Raw genomic sequence first — 14,800 nt, forward strand, 5'->3', positions numbered from 1 at the left:
TACTAAGGAAAACAGTAGAGGACGCTCAAACTGTCTGTTGTAATGCCAGTACAAAAGTACTGACAAACACATAACAATGACTATTAAAAGTTTCCACTCCTTCAATGGCCAGTATAGCTTGATAAATCCACGTTGGGTAGGCCGTCATTGTAAATAAGAATTTGTTCTTAACTGACTTGCCTAGTTAAATAAAGGTTAAATTAAATAAACAAAGATCGGGGGGGACTAGTCCAATCCAGGGATGTCCCATGTCAAATAATGAATGTGAAAAGATCATGATACTATAGTGATTAAAATAAAGTTTGGAAAGAATGAATAACTCATTATTATACTTTACACCCATCTCTGTCTCTCTGGAGCTTGACCAGACAGCAGGTCACAGGTACATTTTTGCACAAGCGCCAAGCGGCAACAACAAAACATAGGCATGCTGAGTCATGATTCACACCACTAATCATTCTACAGCAAGCTAACTAACAAGATGATTGCAAAAAGAAAACACAAATTGTCAACAGATTCTACAAACAACACCATAAATAATTACTGTGGCCCCTGACTGTGACACCTGGCCCTTCCAATTTTGCAGATCTGAAATATTCGGATAGGTGCTATCAGTTTGGTAATATCTCCAACCATTCCAATGGTTTTACTGGAGCCCACTTCTTTGGAATCTGTAAAGTACACCACATGGGAAAGAGGCAAGGGGTTGTTTTGGGGCACATTTTTCCCAAGGCCTTGCAAAGATTTTGGGGTGGCAAGTAGCCTAGTGGTTAGAGCGTTGAGCCAGTAACCAAAAGGTTGGTGGCTCGAATCCCAGCGCTGACAATTCTGCCCCTGATCAAGGCAGTTAACCCAGTGTTCCTAGGCAGTCATTGTAAATAAGAATTTGTTCTTAACTGACTTGCCTAGTTAAATAAAAATACACCTTCGTGCCAAATCAAAACAGTGGTCAATCAACAATATTGTCCAATGAAAGGGATAGCATCAACGAACGCCTATCACTGTACCTATAATCATTGGCCAGTCAGCTGTCAATCATCTCGAATACCTCTCTTTAACTAATGAAAATATGTGCGATGTCTCATTGGTCCACCGTATTGACGTAAACACGAATGACACAAAACAATTGTCTCGTTTGCCTGTCAGTTCCTGTCAATCTCGCTGAACTTCCAATGAGAAGCCCCGTCTGGCTCATTATTTCGCCTACTTATGGCTGACGCACCAGTCACGTGTTGTTTGTGCTCCGCTCTGTAGAGATATGTAGAGAGGGAGAAGGGGACAGGTTGCTAGCTAGCTAGCTTGGAGTCTTACGATTATAGAAACGTGGGCATGTTGCACAGGGGCGGCTTTATTTCATAAAACCCCATATTGGATACCTGTTTTTCGCGAAGAGGCCTGGACCGGTCGTTTTTAACTTAACAATCTGACATTTTTGCTTTGATTGTAGCTAACCATCGCGCCACCACAATACAGCAGCGCCAGCCGGAGCCCGTCTCCTAAACAAGAATGGGGTCTAGGTCCACAGCACTGCTTAGGTAAAGTGACCTTTGGTTGTGTTATATAAATGGCCAATTTTATGAATTACCAAGAAAACAAAGCCGCTATGTTGTTGGTGGAGACGCAACAGAGGGGCATCGGGACGACACCAGCGGCTACGGCAGCCAACGGCTACACCTCAATTGGGGAACCCCCTTCCCCGTTATTGAATATCTGTGGTGGCAGTGGAGCTCGTTTTCATCAGCAATTGCCGCCCTCCAACCACCACAGCCACCATCACTATTCTTTGAGCTCGCTGCCCAAAGAACAACGCCCGCTGTTGCACCACTATCAGGCGGCGACACAGCAACAGCAGCATACTCTCTCTGGTGAAAACATCCCTGGGTCCCCGGTAAGGAAAGCCTCGTTGTCGTCTTTGAACCTGGTACATGAGGACCCCTCTGCTAGCCACCACGCACTCGCTGCATCGGTGAACGCGGCGTCGGCTGCGATTCAATTGGCTGCGAATGCTAACGTTAGCGTCGCTGCCTCAGGGGTCATGGACGACATTCGGAAGTGTGGCTACCTACGGAAACAGAAGCACGGACACAAGAGGTTTTTCGTTCTGAGGGTGGCGAGCCACCTAGGCCTCAGCCGGCTGGAGTACTATGACAGCGATAAAAAATTCCGCAGTAGCCTCCGGTCTTCAGCAGCAGCCCCGAAACGGGTGATCTATCTGTATCAGTGCTTCACCGTCAACAAAAGAGCAGATTCCAAGAACAAACACCTCATAGCCCTCTACACTAAGGATGAGTACTTTGCCATTGTGGCTGAAAACGAGCAGGAGCAAGAGGACTGGTATGTAGCCCTGAGTGAACTGATGAGTGAGGGGAAAAAGGGGCATCTAGACTCTGACGAGTTGGATGATGGCTATGGTACAGTCACACCAGGTACGGTTTTCAAAGAGGTGTGGCAGGTGAACGTGAAACCCAAAGGGCTGGGTCAGACCAAGAACCTCACAGGTGTGTATCGTTTATGCCTCTCTTCTAAAACGATCCATCTGGTCAAACTAAACTCTGAGACACCGTATGTTAACCTCCAGTTAATGAACATCAGACGATGTGGACACTCAGAAAGCTTCTTCTTCATCGAGGTGGGTCGGTCGTCCTCCATAGGACCAGGGGAGATATGGATGCAGGTAGATGACTCTGTAGTGGCTCAGAACATGCACGAGACCATCTTAGAGACCATGAAGGCTCTGAAGGCCTTCGCAGAGATCCGCCCCAGGAGTAAAAGCCAATCATCGGGCTCCAACCCCATGGCGTTCATCACCACCCGCCGTCACCTAGGCAACCTGCCGCCGAGCCAGACGGGTCTCCAGCGCCGCTCCCGGACCGAGTCGGCGGTCGGTACGCCACCATCGAGTAAGAGCTCCGGTGCCAGTGGCTACCGCTTCAGGACGTCGAGTGAAGGCGAAGGGACGATGAACCGGCCATTCCGGTCTGTTACCGGCAGCCTGATCCACCTGAACACCGCCCGGATACACCTAGGGCGCCAGGAGGGTGGGGGAGGGGCAGGGAACACCGGGGGAGGAGGGCGCTACGTCAGGGCGCTACCGGGCTCCAACTGCCACACCCGCTCCGCCTCGCTCCCCGTCTCCCACTTCTCCTCCACCACCTCCCCCGTCAGTGTGTCCAGCAGCAGCGGTCACGGCTCAGTCTCTGACACCCTCACCCGGCCCTCCAGCTCGTCCATATGCGGATCCCCCTCTGACGGAGGCTTCAACTCCTCAGACGAGTACGGCTCAAGCCCCGGAGACTTTCGCTACTTCCGAGTCCGTAGCAACACACCCGATTCGCTGGGAAACACCCCACCAATCAGAGAAGAGAACTGCCTGAGTGACTACATGGCCATGGGCTGGCACCGCGAGGTGTTTGGAGCGGGCGGCGTGAGTAGCTCTGGCGGCGCTGAGGCCCCCCACCGGGACGAGAGCACGTCGACGGACGAAGACCGGTCTCTGAGGCGGCGGACACACTCGTTCACGCGGCCCGGGAGTCAGGGTGGTGTTGCCGGCGGTAGCAGCGGCGTGGCTGTGTACCAAAAGATGACCCAGACCACCACCTCACAGGACGAGTTGGTGTCTGTGGAAGAGGCTCTGTCTCTGGGCCGCAGCAGCAACCAGCCTTCCTCCCCCTCTTCCTCCCTCCGCTCTGACTACAGCTCCTGCTCCGAGCACAGCCAGGGCAGACCCCCTCTCTCCTCCTACCCCTCCTCCTCGGCCAAGGAGGACAGTGGCTATATGCCCATGTTGTGTGGGGTGGCAGCCTCACCCCGTGACACCCCGGATTACATGCCTATGCAACCTAGCTCCCATTCTCATCCCCATCACCACTCTCTCTCACACCCTCCCCACCCTCAGCCCTCCCACTCCCCCCAGGCCTCTAGCCCAGCACTGGCCCCACGCTCGGCCCACCAGCTCCAACCCCACCAGCCTACGGACCCCCAGGGCTACATGATGATGCTACCAGGGGGACCGAGCTCCTCTTCCCCAGTCCAGGCCTCCCCAAGTCCCCGTAGCAGTAGCAGTAACATGGGTCTTGGTGTCGGTAGTTCTGGTAGTATAGTGGAGCGGCCTGAGACTGGAGAGTACATGGACATGTCGTACAGCAGTGGAAGAGGAGGGAACGCGACAGGAGGACGGAAGCTCTCCAACGAGGGTGGATACTACACACTGAGCAACCCTGAGGGTACCCCTAAATCATACAGTCCCTACTTCTCCCTGCCTCGCTCCTACAAGGCCCCRGTCGCCAGAGATGGTGAACAGAGAAAATGGGAGCATGAGGAATACGTGCCTATGAGCTCCCCGGCTAAACCCGTCTACTCCCAGGTCACTGGCGTTACGACAAAGGGTTTCAGTAGTGGGGGGTCAGACACCCCTCACGCCCACCACCCCCCGCCCTACGGGGCCCACCACCAAGCAGCTCGCGGTGACCGGCGAACGACTGTGGTTCGGCCCAACCGCCTCCCCCTGGGCCGCCACAGCTTCCACGGGTCGCTGAGGGTTAGTGAGCCAGCTGCTGCCGAGGGACCCTCCAGCCCCGGCGAGTACATCAACATCGAGTTTGGGGATCCCTACGGACCCCCCACATCCTGCCCTCTCGCTGACCAGTACGTCTCACCCTCGATGGGRTCCGTCGAGCAGCGTCACTCCCCTCCCCAGAACCAGGACTATATGAGTGTAGAGGGTGGGGGTGATGATGGTTGCCGCCTGACTAAGAACCAGTCCCCCAGACCCTCTCTGGTGGCCCCATGGAACCCACCCAGCTACATTCGACCCCTGACCGCCAATTCCTCCCTGAGCGGAGCTCCTGGATCTTCTGGCGCTCACTGGCGGACGGGAACAGATGACTACACAGATATGACCTTCAACCTTAGCACGGGTGAGGGGTCGAGGGGGTCACAGAGTAGCCCCACAGCCATGCTGCAGCACCTGTGTGTGATGGAGGGCCGGTACCCCCCTACCTTACTCCCCCACCCCATCACTCCTCCCTTATCCTCCAGCCCCCAGCCTGAGCCCCCCAAAGTGGTACGTGCTGACCCCCAGGGGCGACGCAGACACAGCTCTGAAACCTTCTCCTCCACTCCCGGAGGAGGCAGAACCACAAGCTCTAGCACAGGCACCAATCCCCCCTCGGGCTCAGCCAACCCCTCGGCCCTCAACGGCGCTCTCCTGGCCGAGGGCTCCAAGTGGGCCAGCTCTGGCTCCTTTGACAGCGTGTGGATYTGTGTGGAGGGGATAGGGGTGGATTTGGCCGGTTTCCCTGCCCAGCCAGGGCCCTCTGATCTGGGCATGGACTCAGCCTCCTCTGGGGGCCCTCCTGGAGGACATATGTGCAGAAATGTGTCTGTGGGGTATCAGAACGGCCTCAACTACATTGCCATGGAGCTGAGAGAGGACCAGGAATCTAACACACTCCCCATATCCCAGCAGCAGCAGGGGGGAACCGGGCCGACCCCCAACGCCCCCTCAGCTGGTAATGTGACTGTGCCGGTAGCAGAGAACAACGGCGCCTATGCCAGTATAGACTTCACCAAGTCAGATGGGATGACTGCCACGTTCACGGGTGAGTGACGGAGGGAGTGTTTTGGTGGGGGATGAGGTGGGGTTTGTGTGTGTATGGGGGGTCTGTGTATATTAGCCTAATGCTCATAAGTGTGTCTGTGTGCTTACATCTGCTCTGTGTTCAGTGTGCTTGTAGGAGTTCTGTGTTTGTGTCTGTGTGTGTAGCCCTCCAGTTGTGTCTGTTGSCATGCAGGGAGGCATGCTTGCCCTGCAGTGTAAAAGGTGATAATGAGGAGAGGGATTCTCCCCTACTGTACTCTACCAGTGATTGGGGGGTAATCGATAGTTGCATATCGGAAAATAATTTGACCATCGCAATATTATTTTTGCACTAGTTGGCTGTACCTGCACCAACACTCCAGTATTTTTGCTTAATAGTTTGTTCTCCATCTTCCTTTTGAAATAGAGAGCCGATTTTGTTTTCGGCACTTTTTTTATTTCCATGACTGATCAAAACACATTTTCTCATGCTCTCTTTTCCAACTGCAGCAGACATATAATGAGCAATATGTTTGCAACATAGAATCACAGTATTGAACCGCAATACACAGAATCGTGAGAATGCAATGCATATCGTATCGGCACCAAAGCATCATGATAATATCGTATTGCGAGGTCCCTGGCAATTCCCAGCCCTATACTCTGCACACACTTTTGTATTGAATTTTTTTATGAATCAGCAGCATTCCTGTATCATGCTGTAGATGCATCAGTCATGAGTTAAAATCATCCAAGGTGTTACATTTTAAGGGTGCTTTGTAAATTCACTCGAGTGTCAGAGGGCGCTCAGAGCGTTTTGTAAATTCAAAGGTTGACAGATTGTCCCTTCCTAAATTCAGTGTTTCACACTGAGCGTTCAGAATGAGCACTAGACGCTCTGCAGACCTGCAAACTTGCACACATTTTGAGTTCAAAGTACGCTGGTATGAGACACGAATGTAAAATATGCAAAAATAGACTTCTAGTTGGCACATTGGTTTTTGACTCAACCGTCTGAAGTTGGAGCTAAGCCAATCAGAGGACTTGGGCAAGGAGAAAAAATTAAACACCATCAATTTTACAACGGGTGTAGAGCTTAACTGGCATACGTAGGCGGTGTGTGAATTTGGAGAAGATCATTTTCACCATTAAAAATGCACATTAATGATGCATTACATGCATGATCTCATTTACGGTCACGGAATATTCGTGTTTATAGCCTACTGCCATGTGCGCATTGCTGCACAATTAGCAGGAAAACAACATTCTCAAAAGTGACCGTAAATGCACTTTTAATGTGAATAAATAGCCAAATAGTTTATCAACATTTTAAGCTAAACGTTCTAATCTGTTGCATCAGCCTCATTGATTTTTAAAATGTTTTTTTTTTTATATTAGTGGTTGTATTAATTTGGGATCTATCGCATTCCACATCTGTCCCATCCTACTATCCCCCATTTGTAATTCTCACTCAGAAGTACAAGTTGACCAATAGAATACGTTAACTTTTGTACTTTGAGGGATAGTGGATTGACATGTTTCTTTGTTAACCGCTCAACACAGAATAGTCGTATGTGCGCACTCCCTGAAATTGTTTGGAGAAAATATATTTCATTCAGCTATGTCCAATTGTGTTCTTCATACTATAAAAGAGTCCCACGGAATTCAATGCAAATCTTGTCTGCTAAATTAACTGCTGCTAAATTAACACAGCCAATATGGCATAGCCAGATCCGGGCCTAACATAAGGACAACTCAGAGTATGCTAATCTGTTCTTCTGAAATAGACTACATTTTTTTCATATTTCTTTAGACCTGTCTTAAATGAATAATGGATTTATTGTGATGGTGTAGGCTATATTATATGGATTTATTATACTTTTTAAAATGTAGATGTTCCAAAGGTCTGAGTCAGTTGAGACCGGCAGTTATTTGCTTGACCGTCACCGGCTGACAAAATTTTKTGACTGCCACAGCCCTTGGTGTACCGTATTTTAATATATACCGGTATTGATGCATGGACCAGTTTGGGTTTTTACTTTAGCTTCTATAACAGTATTTAAATGTTTGGTTTTCTAAATGTGATACGCCTTGCATGAAGTCAATTGTTATAGTTTACTCTGCTACTTGAGTCATCTCTCTCTATGCCACTTTCCACAGACCTAGCCCCGCCCCCTGTCACTTGAGGAGCGCGTTTGTTGTTGCTCGACCACGAGACACTTGCATTCAGTCTGCGTGGTTAATGCAGCACATGCAGCAATGTTGATGACTGCGATGCTGTTTCCACTTAGCTTCTTAATATAAATCCACAAGCGTTCTATAATTACACAATTCGTTTGTGTTTCTTACATCTGCAAACAGCTAGTTTGTCTTAGCAAGTTGTGGCTAAGTCGTGTTAACCGCTAATGCTAATCGCTAGTTAGCTGGCTAGCTAGCTAATAAAAGTACTGAGTCGGCGCAAACGTAGCTAGCTATACAGCCTGATACCAGTGATGGTTTGGCCTAAATCAGCCTAAATCAGCATATTGTTTTTACAACCTTATCTTCTAAATCAGAGGAATAGGCGAAGCATGACTGTTAGCTACATGAAGTAACTAAGAGAAAATATTTAATGAAGCCAAAGATTATAGGGTGCCCTAGGAAACGATGACCAACTCTTTGGTTCCTACCCTGTCACAATAACTCCTCCCTGGCATTTTCATTCGTTGTCATGTCAAACACTGTATTCAAAGTGCCCACTATTATCTTCTAACTATAGAATTAGAATAATCATTATTTTCTTGTGATTCCAACGGTTCACATAAGTGTTTTGATCTAAATCGCAAGGCAAATCGCAACACTTGGTTAAAAACAAGCCTTATTTCCCCTCCATATCTTGCAGCCCTACGTGGCAGTGTGGAAATGATCTCAAATGAGTGCAGGAAATAAAGATTTTTGGGGGAGGGGTTGAAGTTTAATTGAACAGTAGCAAACAGTCAAAGTAGAGCAACCCATTGAAGTCACTTAGAATGTACAGTACCAGTCAAAAGTTTGGACACCTACTCATTCCAGAGTTTCTTTATTTTTACTATTTTATACATTCTAGAATAATAGTGAAGACATCAAAACTATGGAAAAACACATATGGAATCATGAAGTAACCAAACAAGTATTAAACAAATCCAAATATGTTCTGGCCCAACGCTCTAGCCACGAGGCTACCTGCCGCCCCTTGCGCTTAGTCCCACTATCATTTGTTTTTCAACATATATGGACCTCCAGGCTGTGTAAAGGCTATTTGACCAAGAAGGAGAGTGATGGACTGCTGCATCAGATTGCCTGGCCTCCACAATCACCCAACCTCAACCCAATTGAGATGGTTTGGGATGAGTTGTACCGCAGAGTGAAGAAAAAGCAGCCAACAAGTGCTCAGCATATGTGGGAACTCCTTCAAGGCGGCAGGTAGCCTAGTGGTTAGAGCGTTGGGCCAGTAACCGAAAGGTTGCTAGATCGAGTCCCCGAGCTGACAATCTGTCGTTCTGCCCCTGAACAAGGCAGTTAACCCACTGTTCCTAGGCTGTAAATAAGAATTTGTTCTTAACTGACTTGCCTAGTTAAATAAAAGACTGTTGGAAAAGCATTCCAGGTGAAGCTGGTTGAGAGAATGCCAAGAGTGTGCAAAGCTGTCAAGGCAAAAGGTGGCTACTTTAAAGAATCTCAAATATATTTTTGTTTAACACTTTTTTGGTTACTACATGATTCCATGTGTTATTTCATATTTTTGATGTCTTCACTTTTTATTCTACAATATAGTAAAAATAAAAACCTTTGAGTAGGTGTCAACTTTAGACTGGTACTGTATGTGTTCCCACTCTAGGGTCACGCACTACTCATAAAGCAAATTTTACAATTTTATCATTGAAAAACATAAAATACCACCCAAAATTGGAAAAATACTGTGATTTATATTTTGGCTATATCGCCCTAATCCAGTAATCCACAAACAAAGTTAAGAAGCCATTTTCACTAGACTATTGACATAAAGACACCTAATAATCAATACCCCTACATTTTAACCTAGAAAAATGTGAAGGTGTCATTGAGACGACTACCTCAATTTAATTTAGGATTCAACACAAGACTTCTGTGTTGTCTACATTGTTTGATATAGACTCTGTTTCAGGAAATGGCATTCAAAAATGCAAAATGCTCCAACTTCCTGAGGGGGAAGTTGACTGACCCAACTTTAGGCCTACATCAGCACCGCCTTGTCAGAAAATCCTAGGGAGAGCCCTGATTGTACATTTTAAACATATTTCTAGTTAGCTAAGGAAGAGCAGCCAATTTCCAAGTACCCGTAACAGTCTATAGTCTACCATTCCTGCTGAGGCAGTCTTCAACCAAGGTAATTATTAGGCTAAAAAAGGTTGCATTTGCTTATGATTTGAGCAGTGTGGGTGCCACCGTGGGGGCTGGGGGTGCCACCGCCACGCTGAAGTGGTACTCGTAACAATTCAGGACTGGCTGAGGAGTAGGGTTGATCTGAGCATTCTGACCTCACAATGGCGGTCAAGCACCCAAGCCAACTGGCTAAAGTTGGCTAGCTTACTAGCTAGCTATTTCCAGGCACAATGAGAGAACGCCTCTGAACATTTTACTCGCCCTAGCAAAGCTGGTAGAGCTGCTAGTGTTTTCATGTTATCAAGAGGGTTAGTGACGAACTGTTACTGGCAACAATTGAATTGTTTATTTTTGTCTGTCTACTTACACCTGGCATTCCTCAATTATTCTAATGTTTTATGAATTCTTCTTGGAAATGTACTTAAAAACATCTACCAGATCGGTGCCCCGATCCTGTAGCTTAAATTCTTGTTAATCTAACTGCACTGTCCAATTTACATTAGGTATTACAGTGAACGAATGCCATGCTATTGTTTGAGGAGAGTGTACAGTTATGTACTTGAAAATGTATCAATAAACCAATTCGGCACATTTGGGCAGTCTTGATACAACATTTTGAACAGTAATGCAATGGTTCATTGGATCAGTCAAGAACTTTGCACATTGCTGCCATCTAGTGGCCAAAATCTAAATTGCTCCTAGACTCCTTAGTCATATAATGGCCTTTCTCTTGCATTTCATAGTTAATTTTTTTTTGAAAACACGTTTTTTCTTTGTCTTTTACCAGATCTAATGTGTTATTCTCCTACATTAATGTCACATTTCCACAAACTTCAGTGTTTCCTTTCAAATGGTATCAAGAATATGCATATCCTTGCTTCAGGTCCTTAGCTACAGGCAGTTAGATTTGGGTATGTTATTTTAGGCAAAAATGGGGGGTACGATACGATCTTAAGAGATTTGTAACTTTAGGACAGCTAAACCKTTGTCTTGTGATGAATGGATACTTTTGTAACCATGAACTSTCCCTTGCCATACCCCCGACGGCAGAGACCGACTCGGCCATCCTCTCTTTTTGGTCTCTGCAGTGACCCCGCAGTTATCAAGTCTCCCCAACAGCAACCTTTTTCTGGCTGCTATTTCCTCCAGCATCACTACAAGCACTTGTTTGCTGAAGCTTCCCTTGGTTATCTTTATTTTTGATATAGCTAGTCTGATGGCTATAATGTGTGAAAAATAACATGTTGTTTTTGTGTATAAATGGTTTGCGAGCCAACTAAAAAAAWATATATATATATATTCTCGAGACATAAAGCAGATGCTTCAAATGTATTACATTTATCAACACTTTATTATAGTGGGCAAAATCCTATCATCCCTGTCACAGGCTTATTTATGGTTTCAAGCCACTAATGTCAATGCCACCAAAGGAGATATTTACAAAGTTTTTAGGAAAGCTATTTGCAAAGTTCCTAAGAACATTTTGAGGAATTGCACTTACAAACTATCTTGTGAACTTGTATTTTTTCCCCCCCTTAAACTTCTTACTTTTTCGTAAGTAGTGTTTTGTGAATCCGGCCCCAGAACATTAGTGTACCGTTAGTACAGTACATGCCTACTACAGTACAGACAAGATTGGGTTGGTTTGACAGCCCATTAGGAAAGAAGCATGAGGTGTCAGCCTAGTAAACATGTGTTCACACACAGTGCTTGCGTGCGTGTGTGTGTGTGCGCGTGTTAAGTGCAGTCTATCCGGTGTTAAGTGAGACAAGCATCTTTCTTTTGAGCCTTTAACCTATATATTTTTTTCTACAACATATCCTATGAGCCATCTAATGAAACAAACAAATCCTAGACAATGAGCAATTTCATCCGGGGTGATTGGTGCTTGGTAGTTTGACTCAATAGGTTCATGCAACCACAGGCTGACTCATATGTTAACTGTTGAGCTGGGGCTGAAATGGACAAAGGGGTATAAGTTCATTGACCCTGAGGCTGGCCAGTGGGTCAAACAGTACCAAGGTAATATGGAGAAACCTTGACCTGCAGTTGTGTGTGTTCACGTGTGGTGTGTCTGTGTTTTCTCCCGAGGTGTGTGTCTTGCATTGACACATTTCTGCCCCCCTTAGTGAGGTCATGCTCCCATAGGAGAAACAATACTGTTTGTGGGTATGCGTGTTTTTGGTTTTCCACAGGGAAAAAACAGTCTTTTCTGATGAAGGGTGTGTTCACTGAAGTGTTTTCCGCTGTTGTGTGTGAGTCATGCGGATGGTCTTTGATGTGCTCTAATTGGCCCAGCGTGTCTCAGCAGCACGGCAAGAGGCACAGGAAACGCATCATCACACAGGAATGCACTTCCTGTGACCTGCCCTGAGCAGCCAGGCACACCTGAGTCTCTTTCAGTACCCTTTCCATTTCTTCCTCCATGAGAAAATGTTTTGAAATGGAGTGAGACAGGGAAGTTAGTGGGCTACTAGGTCCTGTTCATTAGGGAACGCCGTKGTGAAACTTTTTGAAACGGGAACATGGGCAGAATGTACTATTCAAAGTTGTCTGATAACAGCACAGACTTAACTTTTCGATTTGCTATGTGTGATATACTGAACACGACCCTGGCTTCAGAGTGAGAGTATATGGAGGGTTGTGTGTGTGGAGCATGGTTGAAAGAGCGTTGTGCTTGCTGCTGCCCTTTCCTATCCCTGTGACATCCATAGGCTCCAGAGTGTGAACGTGTGAGTGTAGCCTACTGGTTGTCTGGAGCATGGAGTTATTTGGAGCTTGGTTATGGTCCCGTTGAGTACAGAGTAGCGAGAGTTTTAGCTAGCTACTGTTTTTTAGCTTAGAGAGGGTAGAGGGCGTTAGCTGGCTGCTGCCCATTCCTATCCCACATCCATAGGTCCCCTTCAGAGTGTGACTGAGTATACTTGTTACTGGTAGTATGGGGCTGAGTTAAGTTTCGCAGAGCGGTGTATCAGCTAGCTGCTGTTGAGTGTTCGCTAGCTGCCCTTTCCAATACCTCCTCCATCTATATTTACTGCTTTATTTTCAGACTGACACTTATTTATGAGCTGGGCCTAGCAGTAAGTATGTGTAGGCTGCGTCCCCAAATGGCACCCTATTCCCTATGTAGTGCACTACAGAATGTACACTGGCCCTAAAGCAGGACACTACCCAGGCACAGGCAACTGGACCCCTGTGTGTGTGTGTCGAAGAACCTAAACTTGCTCTCAAACACTGAGGAAAATACAAGATGTTAGGTCAAATCAATTTTTGTGTTTTCGTGGGCTATATACCTGTCTCATTAATTGCAGGTTGACGTTTTATTGGGACGAGCTCATTCATTTCCTTATCGCTGTATAATAAGTCGCTCTGTAATAAGTTGTTATGAATGACGATGTAAGTCTGGCTCATTCCACCTCAATAAGCACAAGATTTGATTTCAACACATTTTGTGTAACCACAGCATTCAAACGAGGCTGCAATAAAAACGAATGGGAATGTAGCGACTGTGTAGCATTTTAAAAATCTGGGGTGTTTATTATTAATTTTCTTTACCTTTATTTAACTAGGCAAGTCAGTTAAGAACAAATTCTTATTTTCAATGATGGCCTAGTGGGTTAACTGCCTTGTTTAGGGGCAGAACGACAGATTTTGTACCTTGTCAGCTCTGGGATTCGATCTTGCAACCTTTCGGTTACTAGTCCAACGCTCTAACCACTAGGCTACACTGCTGCCCCTAATGGACTAATAGTATTTGAGAAAAGATGAAAAAACGGACCCCTCTGACACTGTTCGTCACATCGTGTGTGTGTGTGTGTGTGTGTGTGTGTGTGTGTGTGTGTACGTACTACCGTTAAAAAGTTTGGGGTCGCTTAGAAATGTCCTTGTTTCCCCCCCCATTAAAATAACCTCAAATTGATCAGAAATATTGTGTAGACATTGTTAATGTTGTAAATGACTATTGTAGCTGGAAACGGRAGATTTGTACTTTTTTGGGAATATCTAGAGGCCCACTCAGCAACCATCGCTCATGTGTTCCAATGGCACGTTGTGTTAGCTAATTCAAGTTTATAATTTTAGAAGGCAAATTGATCATTAGAAAACCCCATTGACCATCTCTGAGTTCCGTGTGCCAGCTGAGGTTATTTAGCCGCCAATGATCACAGTAGGCTTGTCACGATACCAAAATGATACCAGGCCAAGTATCACGTTACCGAGTAGTATCACAATACCACGGTGGGGGAAAAAAGTGGCCTAGCATCCTGTTCGCCCCATCCCCCGGACGCTTGGTCACGTTTGCTAAACTTTCTCCAAAAACCTGTCACTGAAATTCACACTTCTACTTAATATAACACATTTGATTTTAACTTCACACTATTTAGTGTATATAATAGTGCATAAAATGGCTAATTTGCTCATATTGTTAAAGGCCTACCTGTTATTTGGCTGGAGGAATGGGAGGAAATAATATAGTGCTTTCAGAAAGTATTCAGACCCCTTTCATTTTTCCACATTTTGTTACGTTACAGCCTTAATCTAAAATGGATTAAATAAAAAGAATATCCTCAGTAATCTACACACAATACCCCATAATGACAACATTTTTGCACTGTATTAAAAATAAAAAACTGATACCTTTTTTAACATAAGTATTCAGACCCTTTGCTATGAGACTCGAAATTGAGCTCCGGTGCATCCTGTTTCCATCGATCATCTTTGAGATGTTTCTACAACTTGATTGGAGTCTACCTGTGGTAAATTCAATTGATAAAACAWGATTTGGAAAGGCACACACCTGTCTATATAAGGTCCCACAGTTGACAGTGCATGTCAGAGCAAAAA

The 14,800-nt window shown here is 46.0% G+C and overlaps 1 protein-coding gene across 2 annotated transcripts in view; it reads left to right on the forward strand.

The window, feature by feature from the left end:
* The first annotated feature begins 1,234 nt into the window (after nt 1-1,234).
* Nucleotides 1,235-14,800, forward strand: part of LOC111952012 (insulin receptor substrate 2-B) — a 36,490-nt gene continuing 22,924 nt past the window's right edge. For both annotated transcript variants that reach the window (XR_002875671.3, XM_023970420.3), the window contains exon 1: nt 1,235-5,600. Coding sequence is in view for 1 of the 2 variants with exons in the window: in XM_023970420.3 (XP_023826188.1) it covers nt 1,565-5,600 (4,036 nt within the window). In the remaining variant the exon portion in view is untranslated. The remainder of the gene's footprint in view (nt 5,601-14,800) is intronic.

This window comes from Salvelinus sp. IW2-2015, linkage group LG3 (genome assembly GCF_002910315.2).
Source record: "Salvelinus sp. IW2-2015 linkage group LG3, ASM291031v2, whole genome shotgun sequence".
Lineage (NCBI taxonomy): Eukaryota > Metazoa > Chordata > Actinopteri > Salmoniformes > Salmonidae > Salvelinus > Salvelinus sp. IW2-2015.